The 16,975-nt window shown below is 45.5% G+C and overlaps 1 protein-coding gene across 4 annotated transcripts in view; it reads left to right on the top strand.

The window, feature by feature from the left end:
- Ldlrad3 (low density lipoprotein receptor class A domain containing 3) overlaps positions 1–10,042 on the top strand; it is a 244,242-nt gene extending 234,200 nt beyond the window's left edge. For all 4 annotated transcript variants that reach the window (XM_059261002.1, XM_059261001.1, XM_059261000.1 and 1 more), the window contains exons 5-6: positions 4,756–5,101; positions 7,067–10,042. In XM_059261002.1, the coding sequence (XP_059116985.1) occupies positions 4,756–5,101; positions 7,067–7,316 (596 nt within the window). In that variant the 3' untranslated portion in view covers positions 7,317–10,042. The remainder of the gene's footprint in view (positions 1–4,755; positions 5,102–7,066) is intronic.
- Positions 10,043–16,975: the final 6,933 nt, after the last annotated feature.

The raw sequence follows: 16,975 nt of genomic DNA, 5'->3' as shown, positions 1-16,975 counted from the left end.
TGTGTGGGTACGGGCATGCATGTGGAAACCAGGAGGTAATCTGAGTGGTCATTGCTCAGGTGCTGTCTACCTCTTTGGTTTTCCTTTTGATTTGAGGCAGGGCCTCTCTGGCCTGGGACTGCCAAGTAGGCATGGCTGACTAGGAAGTGAGCCCCTTGGGACCACCTGTCTCTGCTTCCCCAGGGCTGGGATCACAAGTATGGTGTCATGATTTCCACCTTGTAGTTATATGTGGGTTTCTGGGATTGAACTCAGGCCCTTGCGCTTTCGAGTCCAGCAGCGTTATATGAATGAGTAGGGCCCCAGCCTTCTTCTCCCCCTTCTTAGAAAGCACCCATATATCCATCACGGGTTTTCCACCCTGATGGCTTTATATAATCCTCATTATCTCCTAAAGGTTCCACTTCTAGACACATAGTTAGAGTAAATTTCTACCCTCCTAATACTGCAAAATGGGGTTGAAATTCCAACTCATGAGAACTTGGGGTGACACACACACTTTAAAGCAGTATGTGAACTGTAGCAGTTCTCTTATAAACTTTGTTTACTTTTTTACTAGTCAATACATCTTCCAAATACTTCCACAGCAGTATATGTTGTGTAAATTTTAAAATAGGAGTAATATTATACAGAAACAGCATAATTTATTGAATCAAGCTGTGATGATAGACATTTACATTTTGTTATATTTACTACTACAAACAATGTTTTCATGAATACTGGTACTAAAATGTAATTTCTGGGCTGGTGGCCATAGCACAATGGTAAAATACTTGCCTAGCATGCATAACAGTCTGGTTTGGAACTCAGCCATGCAAAGGAAAAAATATTGCTCATTTTTACTGTGATACTGTGTCAAACGTAATTATATTTTTAATATAACATTCGTCTCTCAGTGTCTGTGATGGATTGGTTCCATGACACCAAATCCACAGCTGTTAGAGGCTCTTGCATAAAATGCTATATTTGCATAGAACTTACATACATTCTTCTGTGTACTTTAAGTCACCTCTGGATTATTTATACCGTTGGTACGTCGGTGGGTGCTCTGTAACTAGTTCTTACTCCTGTGTTGTTTAGCGAATAATGGCCCCAAAATGTCTGCACATATTCAGTAAGGATGACTATATCAAATCCACCATTCTGAAATCTGGGGGTGCAGAACAGATGTGGAACACCACCTGTACATACAGAGAGCTGCTCTATGTTGTTAATCTCCCCCACTTGGCCGTATTTGTATCCACTTGTTCTCCCACTAGCCACCCATGAATAAACCCCATGCATCAATATACGTTTTCCTAAGACCCACCCAGCGGAATAGAAACCCTCCAACCCTCAGCCTTTGGCCAAGCCAGGTGGACAAAATGCCAGTATCCTGGAGGAAATTTGATTTTCATTTGCAAGAATTATTTTATAGATGGGAAGGAATGCTACATCACAGCTCTCAGCTGCCCCAGTCGGCATGGCATGCACCGCTGAGTTAGTGAAAGGTGTTTCTCCCACGACACCAGCCTTTCTGCTAGAAAAGCTACCATTGTTAAGTGGTCAGGTGGCGGTCTCAGGGGCAAAGCACCCAGAAATGGTGCAAAGGCACAGCTTGCCCCAGAACCAGCCCCGGACTGCTTGGAGAGTCTGGAGATCTGCAGTAGAGCAGATGGCCTAGAATTAATACGGCACAAAAGCAGATAAGCAGGATAGGAATTTAAGATGTTTGACGGTAGACCAGGAGGGCATTCGCTTGAGGGACAGCCAGAATAAATGGAAACTTCATTATCCGTGGATCACACACTTGGAACGCAGGTCCCAGGCAACTCTGATGTTAGTAATTTGGCCAGCAGCTCATTAGGCTCTTAAGAAAAGTGGGCCTAGTTAATGAATTAATGCAAGATGACATTTTACACACAGAGCAAAAACGAGCCCAGGCAGCTCTGAGTTATGTGGCATCATAATTCCTTGAATGGATGTGATTGCTGCTCCTTGACTGCCAAAGTGGCAGGTCTGGAGGGAGGCGGCGTTCTGAGACAGCAGTGAAATCCTTAGGATACAAAAGACCTCACTGTCTGCTCCTTAAAGAGCTCCCTCTTGGATCTGTAATGCTGCCAGTGGTCACACAGACATCAGAGTTTCGGAATCACTGAACACATTTACTTTCTGTATGAAAATCTACCCAGCTCCGCTACCACCACCACCACCACCACTGTGGGGCGTTTACCCACCAACCCCACAGTTCCCCAGAGTTTTCTTGAGTGCGAGCAGCAGGAAATATTAGATAGAAGGATTTATATTGTGGAGATAAACAGATAGAAAATAAAGGATGGCCTTGAGAGGGCCTGAAACCTATTCCAACAGCCCCCGACTGTCTCTGCCCCAGGGTTTTTATAGAGAGGCGAAGGGGTGGAGCAAAAGACCTCCTCCCCCAGCACAGCCAAGTGCAGACCATCTCAGACACCTGCACTCAGGCCCGTGGTCCTGATCATCCTCTCTTTGTGGACCTGCTGGGTAAAGCCACGAGGAACCCGAGAACGGGCTCCTACACACGACCACCCCCATCGAGGTTCTCCGCCACTTGTGCAGAGAGGGCTGGTGAGGATATCAAGAATGCACATGCTAAGAAGTGGCATTAACTAGTTAGAGCTGATGGGTCCTGGAGATGGACAGCACAGATGGTAGCACAACAACCTGAATTCACTTAATGCTACTCAGCTGTACACTTAAAATGCTGTTTGTGGTATGCACATTTCATTATGGCGATTTTAAAGTAATGTTTCTTTTTAAAAGAATCAGCATTGCTGAGTGCAAACCCATGTCAGGCTGTGCTCAACACTCTGCATATATATGCATTGTGTCATCTGATGACCGGGGGAGATGCATGCTGTTAACTTTCTCAGCCCTGCTATTATTTACGAAAGTTAAATCACTTGCCTGGGCTCAGGCACCTGGAAGTGATGGATCCAGGATCCACCCCAGAGCTCTGTAACCTCTCAGGTCTGCTCAGGAAATAACCACAGAAGGTGAAGGAGGGGTGAACAACCGAGTTCCACTCTAGCTGCTACTGCAGGGGAACAAATGCCGGCCTTGCCGGGACCCGCAGAAACCTCTGGCCTTGCCAGGACCTGCAGAAACCTCCTCCTGAGTCACAGATGGAGAAGCATGGGGCTGTGGTCCCCAATTCACCCTCTGGGACTGAAACTAGAATATTCTTCCAACGGGCACAGCAGTGGGCTGCTGTAGTTCTTTGGCACAAACAAGATGTCCCCAGGTTTCTGTTAGAGGCTGTTCTGGTTTCCTGTGCCTGTCTGGACTTCCTGAGGTTGTCAGTTGTGTCCTGCTGGCTGGGAAGCAGGTCACCTGAAGCACTGAAGTGTGGCTCATTAGCATATGTGGGAGGAAGGTATTGTTAGTCAGCAGAAATGGGGTGTGACCCAGACCATCACCCTGAGACCTGAGGAAATGCCTGCAAATTGTCTACTGAGTCTTCTTGGGTGCTCAGAGAGCAGGGTCAGGCACTAGCTTAGGTCACACGGGCTCCTCCCTCAACCTCAATAATCTTAGTCAGGGGACCCAGCCTCACCAGGACACACTGTGCTCATCTTAAAAACAGTGCCTTGGCTTAGTTGAGAGAGTGCTTGCCTAGCATGCATGAAGTCCTGGATCCCATCCCCATGCTGCATAAGTGGGGAATGGTGACCCATGTCTGTAATCCCAGTGTCAGGGAGCAGAGGCAGGAGAATCAGAAATCCAAAGTCATCCTTGGCCACAGTGAGTCACAGGCCAGCCTGGAATATATGAAACCCTGAATTTAAAAAAAAAAAAAAAAAAAAAAAAAAAAGAATTAAAGCAAAACTAAACCCTTCAATACCATATACTGTGTGTATCAACACACATGTGAACGTAGCACAAAGTGCCAGCTGCCGTTCTAGACCCTTGATATTGCCGTCTGTGCCAGACTTCAGAAGCCCGGAGAATGTCTAGACTGTTTCGCTCCCAGCACTTCCCAAAGGGCACAGACACAGAAAGTAGGTTGACAGGCAGGCACCAGAGTCTGTCCCTGTATCTGTGAAGGTCAACCCAGGGCCTGGCACAGAACAGAGCTCTGCAGACATTTGGAGCCTAGATGTACATACCTACCTTCCTCACATTAGCGTTATCATTCATTTTCAATGAAGAACTGATTTCTGGAACCCCAAGAACTCACGCTCTTGACCCCTGGGAATTATATTTCCCATCTTTGAGTTTTTAGCTAACTTCATTGAGGTCTTATTCATGGAACATAAAATTCATTCACGTTAACTGTACAATTTGATGATTTTTAGTTAACTTTCCAACATGCATCATCACCGCCATAGTCTAGTTTGAGCACATTGTCAATGACCCAGCAGGACCCCTCATGCCCACTTGAGGTTAATCTAGACACTGCTGTGCTTGCTGTCTCTGTGAACTGGCCTTTTAGATGCATCATATACAGTCTACAGTCTGGGATATTGGGGTGTGGCTTATTTCTCTGCATGTTCCTGAAATCTACACTCATGGGATGTATCAGTATTTACATTTGGGGCTGGGTAAGAGTACATTGGGATGTACTACAGTCTGACTACCCATTCCACAGCTGATAAACATTTAGGGGTCTCCCTTTCTGGTGGCTGTGAATAGCCCTGCTGTGCTAATTGGCAGGACAGTTCTGGGTGGATTCTCGAAGGCTTAGAAAAGCCCACTTGTAACGTTCTCTCTTCCTCTCTTTTCTCCTGGCTTTCCCAGAACCAGGCAGTGGGCAGGTGTTCGTGACCTCAGACAACCAGCTCGTGTACTACCCCAGTATCACATACGCCATCATCGGCAGCTCCGTCATCTTCGTCCTGGTGGTGGCCCTGTTGGCACTGGTCCTGCATCATCAGCGAAAACGGAACAACCTCATGACTCTGCCTGTGCACCGGCTGCAGCATCCTGTGCTGCTCTCTCGCCTGGTGGTCCTGGACCACCCCCACCACTGTAACGTCACCTACAACGTCAATAATGGTGTTCAGTATGTGGCTAGCCAGGCCGAACAAAACGCCTCCGAAGTAGGCTCTCCACCCTCCTACTCCGAGGCCCTGCTGGACCAAAGGTGAGAGATTGCAGAGAAAGGCATCTAACATGGGAAAGACGCGTGTGCACACACAGGGCTACCTAAGTCTAGCCGAGAATTTGGGCTTGGTAACTATAGGCAGTAACAGTGATTGACGTTTACCTACTCCGAGAATGTTCCATGTCATCTCTGGACACTTCTCTGAGGAAAGTAACTGAGGCCCTGCAGTTTTAAGTCACTTATCTGAGGACCTACAGGAAGGATTCCCTGCTCCTCCTTGGTTAAGCCACAGTGTCACACTTTTAGGCCATTGACCATCTCTGGGCCATATCTGCTACTACAGAAAAGTATCATGGGAGATTTGGTTAATTTGTTAACTGAACAAGAGAATAAATAACTCCCTTGTCTTGCTTGGCTTCATTTATGAGGTAAAAGGAATGGTGTAGCGCACCGCAAACTTTATTGAGCAATGGATTGCTCATCACAGATGGCATTGTTCATGAACCCCCAATATAGAAGGCCCAGACTGGCCTCCTGTAGTTAGAGTGGAGGGCCTAAATCATGCCTGTTTGGCCTCCCTATCCTTTTCTTTTATGGCCTCCATAATATCCCATATAACCAAGGCTGTGTGTGTGTGTGTGTGTGTGTGTGTGTGTGTGAGAGAGAGAGAGAGAGAGAGAGAGAGAGAGAGAGAGAGAGAGAGAGAGAGAGAGAGATTGGAGATTGGAATCACATCTCACACATACTAAACACATGCTTTACTACTGTGTTCATCACACACACACACACACACACACACACACACCCCAGATAACCTTCTTGGAAGTCCTGTACTGCAGCCAGCTATCAGAGCCTGCTTAGATTATGACATTCCATGCCCTGCCTTCAGGTCCTCTGCTCAGTGCCCAGGACTCACTGTGTGTCACATTCAGCATTTTACAGATGTGCCTCCAGGGTGGCTGGGCTCCTCCTTGGACCCTTCCTAGTGGCAGCTAGCTCCCGTGTGATTTCATCTTTGTTTTCCCTCCTCGTCAAAAGCAGACAATACTTCAAGGACTGGGAGGGAGGCAGTGCCGCGGAGGAGTTCTGTAGGACCTCACTCAGCTAATGAGCTTGCTACTCAGAAAAAACCTTTGCATTCAGGCCGACCAGAGTAGAGTAAGGCTAAACCCGGAGATTTAAATCTGGAGACAGAACAGTGGGGTTCTAGACCCTGCTGCATTGCTGCCTTACTAATCTGTGATCTTGGGCCCCCAATTCCTCACCGGGACAGTAGATATAAAAGTAATGCCTGGGGCTGGAGGGATGGCTCAGAGGTTAAGAGCACTGACTGCTCTTCCAGAGGTCCTGAGTTCAATTCCCAGCACCCACATGGTGGCTGACAACCATCTGTAATGAGATCTGGTGCCCTCTTCTGTATACATAATAAATAAATAAATCTTTAAAAAAAAAAAAAAAAGTAATGCCTATCTCAGGGGTCACTGTGAGCAGTCAAGGTGACAGAGGAGAGGTACAGCGAGAAGTGCCTGACCTACAGCAGTCGGGGAAGAACATGATTTTGTTGCAAGCAAGGTACAGAGGAAGAGATAGGGCACTTAGAGAGTGACTTTTCACCCAAGGCCACAGGAAGTTAGACTTAGTAAGAAACCAGATCCCTCCCTTATCAAACTCTTGGCCATAAATCATTTAGCCCAGAACACCAGGGTGATCTGAGGGTGTTGTTTAGCATCCTCATCCCTGCCCACCTACAGGAGAGATACGGTACGGGCACTGCCCATTGGACAGGAACAGCCAGAGTACACTGACCTTGCTGTTCTGTCACGTTTCAAACCACTGGTTCTGCTGGTCTTAGGTCTCCTTTGTACTTGGCAGTAAAACCTTATTCTTCTCCTAGCCATCTGCTCAGAAATGGGCTGTTGTTAGAGCTGGGTCTGAATCACCTGCCTCATCTTGACTCTAATGAGTTGTCTCCCCTCTGCCGCCCTCCTGCCTTCTCTCTTGCAGACCTGCGTGGTATGACCTTCCTCCTCCACCCTATTCGTCTGACACCGAGTCTCTGAACCAAGCTGACCTGCCTCCTTATCGCTCCCGGTCAGGCAGTGCCTACAGCGTCAGTGCGGGCTCCCAGGCGGCCAGCAGCCTCCTGAGTGTGGAAGGCAGCAGCCACAGCCCAGAGCAGCCTGGCCCTCCAGAGGGCCCTGCTGAGCCCAGAGACTCCGTGCCCAGTGAGGGCACTGAAGAAGTAGAAAACTAAGTGATTCCAAAGTCCGTGTGGGTAGATCTGCTCCGCCTTGTTGAATTCTAACAGCCTGTGCTCATGGGACGCTCTTTGAGCTCCTTTTGAGGATATCTCAAGTTGAAGTTTGGGGTGCTGATTGCTCTCCATCGCCATCTCTTCCTCCAGATTTCAGGGATGTTCCTTGGAAAGACCTGGCACTCCTCTGCCCTCGTAGTTGACATGATGCGTTGTCATCTTCTATGAGGTCACTGTTCCTTCGGGGCCTCTGATTATAGCCTCCTGCTTCAGATGACTGTGCTACTGTTGGTCCATCCAGTAGGTTTGTGACTGGGCAGGCAGCAGGATGAAGCCCTATGTAAGTGTCTTTGTCAAGGATCTGGGGCCACGTTGCTCATTCAGGTGAGAAGACACCAGACCAAGTCTCTTCTGGGCTGCCACCTTATAGCTACATTTGGAGACTTGGGTTGGAGGATGCTGCCAGAAGGCCATCATCAGAGGGCACTCGGACAGTGTCCAGGGGAACATCAAATCCCACCTTGTACTGTCCTGTTCTTCGTTCTTACTGCAGCAAAGGCCAAAGAATAATTCTGACATGAAGAACAGCTTCTGGCTCTCAGCACTCTCATTTGGTTTTGTGATAGATTCAGAAACAATCTACCTGGCCTTTTAAATTTGCCTAAGAATCCTAATTTTGAGAGCTTTCCCTAGAAGTGCAGATCCTCAGCATCATCCTTAAAAAAGTAGGAAAACCCTGCCACTGTTGAAAACCTCAACTCCTAATGTATAGGTTACCAGAGCCTGGGCCTGCCTTGACTTCATGGTCCTTTTCCTGGCTTCTGGATTGTCCCCTTCCAAGATGACTTGGCATAGCTAAGGACGAGGACCCAAATTAAGTTGGCCGAAACTGTGATCGAGCCCTTTGCCCCATAAAACAGGCCCAGTCCGATGTGCTCATACATGCAGCTTCAGGCTCCTAAGTTCCCTCAACACCCGGGAGTCTATTTTCCATGTGCATTTGGACTTAAGGACACTCCTGGAAGTCCTAACTTACATGAGAACCACATTCAGTACCACCTGTGAGAACTCTGTGTGTACTACACACACAGACCCAGGAACAGTGCACCAAGTCAGGGTTAGGGTTAGAGTGAGGGTCAGGTCCAGCCAAACATCCTGGCAGTTTCTCCTCTGAGAGAAGTGGGCAATAGATAACTTGGAGTCAAGATTTCCCATTGGATTTTTTAAAGTCTCTTAGAAATGCATTTGAAACGGTGTGTTTGTTTTTTTCCCTTCTAGTTAAGGGACTATTTATATGTGTATAGGAAAGTTATCTGTTTGGTTTTGTTTTTGTTTCTCTTTTGGCGAGGTCCAAAGAAAGATGCAAAAAGAAATGCTGCCTTTCCCCAGCCCCATCCCATAATGTCACCTCAGACTCACCTACATGCCCAGCATTTACATTGGGGCATCTTGGAGTCACTATTTATCGAGTTCTTGAAAAGTGCAGAGGGACAAGTCTCCCAACCATTGTCTGTATGTTTAAACTACCTTTCCTCTCTCTTGATGCCTAGCCAGCCCCAGTGCATGACACCACCACCCACCCCCACCAACCAGGCAATAATGGGTAAACCATACTAACCAGGGACAAAACTGGAACCAGGTGATGCCACCTCAGGCAGCTGCCACCCATTCAAAGCATTTTCCCACAGCTGACGAAACTTTCAATAACCTGTTCGATGCTAATCAAAATGGAGCCTGCAGGAAGCAGGGACGAAGTGGCCTTCAATGATGCTGTTCCGTTGACTTTCCTTTTTAAATAAATCCAAACTAGACAGCTGGAAAGCTAGCCACTTGGGGTTTGGTTTGTTTGTTTGTTTTTGTTTTTGCTTAAATAAGCCTAGCTGCTTGTATCTTTCATTTTTAAAATAGCAATTGAGGGTGGGTGGGTGTGTGTGTGTGTGTGTGTGTGTGTGTGTGTGTGTGTGTGTGTGTGTGTGTGTGTGTAACCCAGGGAAGAAAGAACTGGGTGACAGACGGAGCGTTCCTGGCTGTGCGTCTCATCCGGGTGAGTCAGTGACTCTCTCCTCCTTTGATGGGTCCCTGCTTCTTTTTGGTGCTCTGAAAGTTGTCTGGAGGAAAGGATTCTATTTTTAATTAACTGAGCAGTGAGCTAATCTCATGAGCTTTCTGCTTCAAGGCATTTTAGGAAAAACAAATGGTTTTAGTAGATAAGGGGAGCCTATTAATGTTGTTTGTTTCTTGTTTTGTTTTATTTTTTCCAAACAAACACAGGAACATTTTTACTATAGATTTGGTTTTTAATGGGTTCTTTAAAAATAATAATAATAGTAATAATAAATAAGATAGCAAAGCTCTGGGCCTTGAGGTTTTTTCCCCCTTTCTTCTCAAGATACCAAGTAAGTGGCTAGCAATATTTTTTTAAATTCATTCCAGCCAGGATTTTTTAAATACACCAGCCAGAAAAATGGTCTCCACTGTGTCTTCTCCGTGTGACCCGCGCTTCATTTTGACACTACACTCGACTCACTGTGATTGGAAACTCACTGCCTGACTTAACTGCCTCTTCCTTGCAATTGACAATGTTTTTGAAATTCAACTAAGTTGTTAATAAATAGTGTGTGATATTCAAAATTAATGTAAACTGGAAGGTTTTATGTGGTTGCTTTTTTTGGTTTGTTTGTTTTTTTAATTTTTATACTCTCAAATAAACTTGTAGTTTCATTCTTTCTGCTGTGTGAATGGTTCTTGACCCACTTTTCTGCCCCCCTAACAACATAAAAAGAGGGTGATCATTTCTGGCTTAGCTTCCCCAATAAATACCATAATAAAATGAGGAAAAGGCACTTGGGAGGCAGAGCCAGGTGGATCTCTGTGAGTTCAAGGCCAGCCTGGGCTACCAAGTGAGTTCCAGGAGAGGCGCAAAGCTACACAGAGAAACCCTGTCTCGAAAAACCAAAAAAAAAAAAAAAAAAAAAAAAGAGGAAAAGGAAGAATATATTGGTGAACCTTCAGAATACTGGTGGGTATTTGGGGTTCTACTGGTGTGATTGGATGAGTGGGGAGAAATTGTGCACCCCAGTTAGTGTAATGGCCCTGGAAAGTGAGTGAGTCCTTTCTTACGGCGTTTGTCGTTCCAGGAAAAGGCAAATGGCTGAGATGGCTGTTGCAGATTCCTGCCACGGATTCAAAGACTGAACCTTGCACAGGCATCTTGTGATTTGTTCCAAACCACCAAGGGAGCATCTCCATGTCCTTGTAGGTCTACTTTAGAGCACGCGTTGACTGATGTACTCGGGACAGTGCGTAGGCGTCTAGATGCCCAGTGGGACCCCTCCACCCACAGCCAACAAAGTGAGTCCATCCGTGGTCAGAACTGAAATCCACATGAAAATGTAAATGCAAATCTTCAGACCAAGATTTGGGTCATGTATTATTCCCCTGCTCCTATGAGATGGAGCTGTCAGGCAAGGGTATCCCCAGAGCCCTGTGTCGTATCCTGCCCCAATGCTCTAACGCACAATGCCGCAAATGTTTGTTCATGTATTCATTCTTTCGTTTCTCATGCTGCCCTGTGAATCCCATGTTTGTTGATCCCAAGATAAGGAAATAATTATAATGATCTAATCTAGAGCAGACATTGGCAACCTTTCTGTAAAGGGTTAGATGGTATGTTTGGCTCTACAGCTACAAAGGATTCATAGATAATACATTAATGATTGGGTACAGCTGTGCTTCAGTAAAATTATATGGAAATAGGAGCTGGGTAATTTTGACCTGTGGACTAGTTTTGACATTGTGGACCACAATGGGTTTGTAAATCTTAAGCTTAGGCACTGTGGGGCAGAAACAGGGGTATAATGATTTGGGGTAGTAAAACCCATGAAAAATTCATGAGGCAGAGTGTCCAAAGCCCTAATTTAATTGAAATTGGCCTTACCAGTTCATTTTCCAATGAATAAAAAAAATACAGGATTAGTAGAGGCTTTCCTAGTGAGATCCCAAAACAGTTGGGTTGAACAGAGAGAACCTGGTTAAAAAAAAAAAAATCTGGTACCCCTGGGAGTCCCTCAAGGTCATAAACTTAGGCATTGTCTCCGTTCAAGAAAGAGCATGTTGGTATGTGACCTGGAAAATATGTTCACCTCCATTTAGCTTACAACCCACAGGCAGTGTAAGTCTGTCTAGTCAAAGACTCAGCTGGATGAAAAGCATTAGACTGTGCAAAGGAGGTGTACCTGGTATTCATATTCATAAAAAAAAGAGCTGTGCACCCACTGAAATTCAGGAGAAAGGTTGGTGACAAGATCTACTGACTCCTATAACATCCTGTAATCCAGCAAGTTCCTAAGACATAAATGAGAACCCCCCCCCCAGTTACAAGTAATTAACTCATTGAAAAGTAAGTATTGTCTATTACAAACAAGTCTTCAGGCCTGGATGGATGCAGTTGATGAACAGCTGTCATTAATAGTGTATTTCTTGGGAGCTCCCAAAGCAATACGGTCTATGATCCACCAGAACTGGCTGGTATGACCCTATTGCTGAAGACACCTTACATGTTGGATACAAGACACAGAAAACTCAACCTAGAACTGAGGTGAAAGTTCCCTCCTGCTTGCTAGTGTTCATGGTACTAAGAGGTGGGGAGAAAAGATATAACAGTTATTCCCAGCTACAGACTCTACTATAATAACAACCTGCCAACAAAGGCTGGTTAGGGGCTAACCAACCACTTCCCAATTAGTCTGAGACCTAGTACAATGGGGAATATGTGCCTCATACTGTAAACCTTATCTAAAGTTTGGCTGTTAATCCTAGTTAGGGTTTCTATTGCTAGGAAGAGACACCATGACCATGGCAACTCTTATAAGGAAAACATTTAATTGGGGTGGCTCACTTCCAGTTCAGAGATTTAGTCTATTATCATCATGGTGGAGCATGGCAATGTGCAGGCAGATGTGGTGCTGGAGAAGTAGCTGAGAGTTCTGTATCTTTTAAGCAACAGGAAGTAATCTGAGACACTGGGTGGTATCTTGAGCATATATGAGACCTCAAAGCCCGTCTCCACAGTGACACACTTTCTCCAACAAGGCCACACCTCCTAATAGTGCCACTCCTTTTGTGGGCCATTTTCTTTCAAACCACTGCATCTGTGAAGGTCAAGGGGCCTGGAGGAGAATGTACTACTGATGTTTTGCTAAGTGGGCATTGTAGCCAAACCACCTCCTGAACACTTAAGTTTATACTGAGACTAATGCTGCTCTCAGCCTGGGTCAGAGAAACTTCTTTTTGTAAAGGGTGAATATAACAGAGATTCACAATTGGTTTCTTGAGTACTGAAAATAAATGACTAGTGGGTGCTGAGCCCTAAATAGGACATTTATCTCACCCCCTTTGGGAACACCTTGCAAGAAGAGGTGGAAAGATTTTAAGAGCTGGAGGATTGGAAGGAAAGCTATGAAATACTGTTTTCTATGTTTGTCATGGCTTTTGTGATTGTGAACACACAGAAAGTGTGGGTAGCTGCACAAAAAGACATAAGGCAACTAAACTAGTAAGGAAGAAGGGAGTCCATGAGAATGAGAAGGGATAAGAGAATATCGAGAGGTGAATATTCAGGCCGTGATGGCGGACACCTTTAATCATAGCACTTGGAAGGCAGAGGTAGGCAGATTTCTGTGAGTTCAAAGCCAGCCTGGTCTACATAGTGAGTTCTGGGACAGAACTTGAAAAACCTAGAGAGGGGAGGAGGGCAGTGAATATGATTGCAAAATCAGAGTACATGTTACTTGTGTATAAAATTATCAAAAAAGAGAATTTGTGGGTTAGGGAGATTGCTCAGTGGTTAGAAGCACTGGCTACTCTTCCAGAGTTTCCAGGTCCAATTCCCAGCACCCACATGGCAGCTCACAACTGTCTGTTCAAGGGGATCTGACACCCTCATACATGCAGGCAAAAACACTAATGCACATGAAGTAAAAACAAATAATTTTTTAAAAAAGAATTTGATTCTGGGCCTGGGGAGATGACTAAGTAAACAAAAACACTTGTGGTGCAAGCCTGAGGATCTGAGTTCAAATCCCCAGAACCCACACAAAAACTAGGTACGTAGTTTAAGCTCCTGTGATCCCAGCACTCCTGCAGGGAGGTGGGAGGTAGAGACAGCCTGGCTAGCCTAACGTACTTGTGGGGGGAAAAACAAAAACAAAAACAAGAAAAAGTCCTGTTTCAAAGAAGACGAAAGGCAAGGACTAAAATCCAAGGTTGTCGTCTTCCGACTTCCACGTGTGTACCATGGCATATGCACACCTACATTCACACACATATAAATATATACATACACATTGAATTATCCTCCCAGAATTTCTCAGCCCCACTTTGCTCAATATTGGTTTCATGAGAATGAAGAGACATTCTATAATCTATAGACACTCCTTTAAACTAACTCATGATTAGACATCCTTGATCATGTAGCTATTACTGTGGGTAGGACTTAATCCCTTGACTGACAGCACCACCAAAACTATATGGAGTAGGAAAGGGACAATTCCTATGTGAAAGGATCTAGTAACAGTCAAAACCTTAGTGTATCAATTGGAAAGCTTCACTGAAGAAAGGCTCACAACTAACTAGCCCAGATTTTAATACACATAAGAAAATAACGTAGGCTTTAGGCAATAGAGCTACAGGCATTAAATGCTTTGCAAAGTGCACTGGCAACATCAGCAAACATTGCAGAAGAGTCAACAAGCCTTTCTCCAAACCCAGAGGCAAGACAAATTAAGATGATGTATTTGAAGCTGGTATCATGTGCTTTCATTAGATAGTCATCTGGGGTTGGCCACACAGACATAAATATCTATAGGAGGAAATCTACCCTATATATAGAAATAAGTAACTCCCAAACTCCAGTCCTGTCCTTAAGCTCTGAAAGTGCTGAAATGGGATAATTATTCCACCACATGTTTCCCACTGCCCCGACCTGCAATGTTTTAAAACTGATGGATCAGAAATATATTCCCATTTTCTTAAGACCTCAAGACTTACATATGCATGGTGTTAATTAATTAGGTTTCCTGTGGTTAATCATTTTATCTATGCTAGAGAGCAAGGGTGCATCAACACCTAGGATGCTACCCCTCGGGAATTGGGACAGTTATTGCCACCAGAGCTAAGGGTGTCACTTAAAGACACAGCCATGCAGGACAAAGGTGTGGTGTCAGAGGAAGCATGTTCCTTTAAATATGATCAGTGTCTCCATTGGGCTGGGTTTGTGTTTTGAACCAGGATGATTCACTTTGATGTTTCAGTACCACTCCATATTTGACTTTTTATGCTCCTCACATTCACTCTGTTGAGCCATCCCAATGGACTAGCAGAGGGAAACACACAAGAAGGACCATGACAGGCAGTGTGTATAGAGGGACCTGGAAGCTGCACATGGACCTCTCACATTTCATTGCTAGCACTCTCTCTAGCACCATAGCCATGCCTACCTGCCATGCAGATCAGCTGTGTGACCAAGAACCTGAAGAGGATTGGGATGCGAGTCACCAAACACATTTGGATTCTTCTTTTCATATGGAGAATACATTCACCCTTTGTCCATGAGAAGACCCTGCCATTCAGTGTGATGAAATTCAGAAGTTATGATCAAGTGAGAATTCTATGTGAGGCCAGATGTGGTTCCTCTGGAAAGACTTTCTCACCACCCCCCCCACCAACACTACACACACACACACACACACACACACACACACACACACACACACACGGCTCCAGTCATCTCGTCTGGATTGCCTTCCTTAGGCTGTTTTTAAAATTGTTGAGTGATATTCATTTCACTCAGGACAGAACAGGGTAGAAATCAAAATGGTGTTCCACAGGACCTGAAGGCATCTGGCTCCCCCATGACCCACCACCCTTGTTTTCTATCCTCCCCTTACTCTGCTCCAACTGTCACCTTGCCAACTCTTGAACCCACCAGGCATGTTCCCAGCCAGGGCCTTCGTTTTTGCCGTAATTCTTCTGGAGCCCCCTTCTTTGGAAACTTTTCCCCAGACGGAGCCCCATCCACTTGGAATCTTGATATTGATGTCCTTGGGACTTCAGCTATGGCTACTTTGAGACCCTGGAAGAGTTAAGTACACGGATTCCACTCTTGACAGAATATAATTGCTACTCAAATGATTGGGAGTGAGTCCTAGGTCCAAGTAGTACACAGGAACTTGGGGTGGTGTGCTAGGAGTTTTGTTCTTATGTGATCTGTGCTCAGGTAAATCAACTCAATTAAATCTTGGGATTAGAAACAGTACAGCTCAAGTGTGAGTAACAATTGCCAAGGACTGAAGTGGCTCCTGAACATATACCTGCCTGACCCTGCATGCAGTGTGATGCTTCCATGCAGTGTGACTCTTCATACAGTGTGGCTCTTCATACAGTGTGACTCTTCATGCAGTGTGACTCTTCATGTAGTGTGATCCTTCATACAGTGTGACTCTTTTGCAAGGGAACTTGAGATGGCTACCATCTTATAACTGTGGTATACTAGTCAGTGAGTTACTAAGAGCATGTGAATATGCCTCACAACTTTAAGGGTGTAGGACCACAGATTTTTCTTGAGCTAGTGAGTGATCTCTCCAGTTCATGACCCCTTGCTCAAACAGGGAAAAAGAGCTACAGAAATTATTGAACAGAGATCCGTGCTGGCCTCCTTATGAGTACAACATAAACTGCTTTCACAACTCATCGTTCGGGTTGGAATCAATCACCAGGAAATGGCTGAATGTAAATGCTTGACCCCACTTGCTGGCTTGGCTTAGATTAATAAGTGGCTCTTTCATAGGAACACTGTTTGTACTTGCCTGCTGTGTTCTCTGGGATCAGTTAGAGCCACAGCAGACTTTACAGGAATAAGGGATTTAAAATGGAAATTAGGGCTTACGGTGACATGGGAAGAGCTGATGAAATAATGGCTTCGAAGTTCCAACTAGAGGACCTAGACATAGTACCCAAGAACAACTGCTTCGAGCCTGGGGCAAGGAAAGAAAGCAGCAGGCAAGGAAGGCCGGAAACCCCTTCATGGAGTCTCCAAAAGTGGTGCTGCTGCAGCTCACGGCTCAAGGGAGCTCAAGGGACATCACGGTGAGGACTGCAAAGGCGGTGTATCTAACTACATGGGAGTTGGGGAGAGACAGAGGAGGAAGGGGTGGAGGGAGGGGAGAGAGAGGGGAGGAAGGGAGAGAGGGAGGGGAGAGAGAAGAGGGAGGGATGGAGGGAGGGGAGAGAGGGGAAAAGGAGGGGAAGGGAGAGGGAGAGAAACCGAGTATACAACAGATATACATATGTATGTATAAACTCAGTATACATAGTACTGAGCTCTTTTGCTTGGTAAAGTCTCATGAGTTCCTTTTACTGGCACACTTGTCCACACATTGGCGGCCACAGGACGGAGGGGCAGTAGGAAGTGTAGTCCAAGAATGCCCACAACAGTTGTCTCAGCCACATCTGAGGGACCTTGATCTTGGTACCTTCCAGGTGCAAGGATTCATATTTTGCAGGAAATTAAAGTCAAGGAAGTCAGGAAGTGTTAGGCTATTAATTTTTATGTACCTAATGAGGAAAGGAAATTTCACTTCTGACCTTTAATTTGACTCATT

The sequence above is a fragment of the Peromyscus eremicus genome, chromosome 4 (assembly GCF_949786415.1).
Source record: "Peromyscus eremicus chromosome 4, PerEre_H2_v1, whole genome shotgun sequence".
In the NCBI taxonomy this organism is placed as follows: Eukaryota; Metazoa; Chordata; class Mammalia; order Rodentia; family Cricetidae; genus Peromyscus; species Peromyscus eremicus.
Note: the sequence above shows the minus strand (reverse complement) of the source record. Positions and strands in the feature narration are given on the sequence as shown.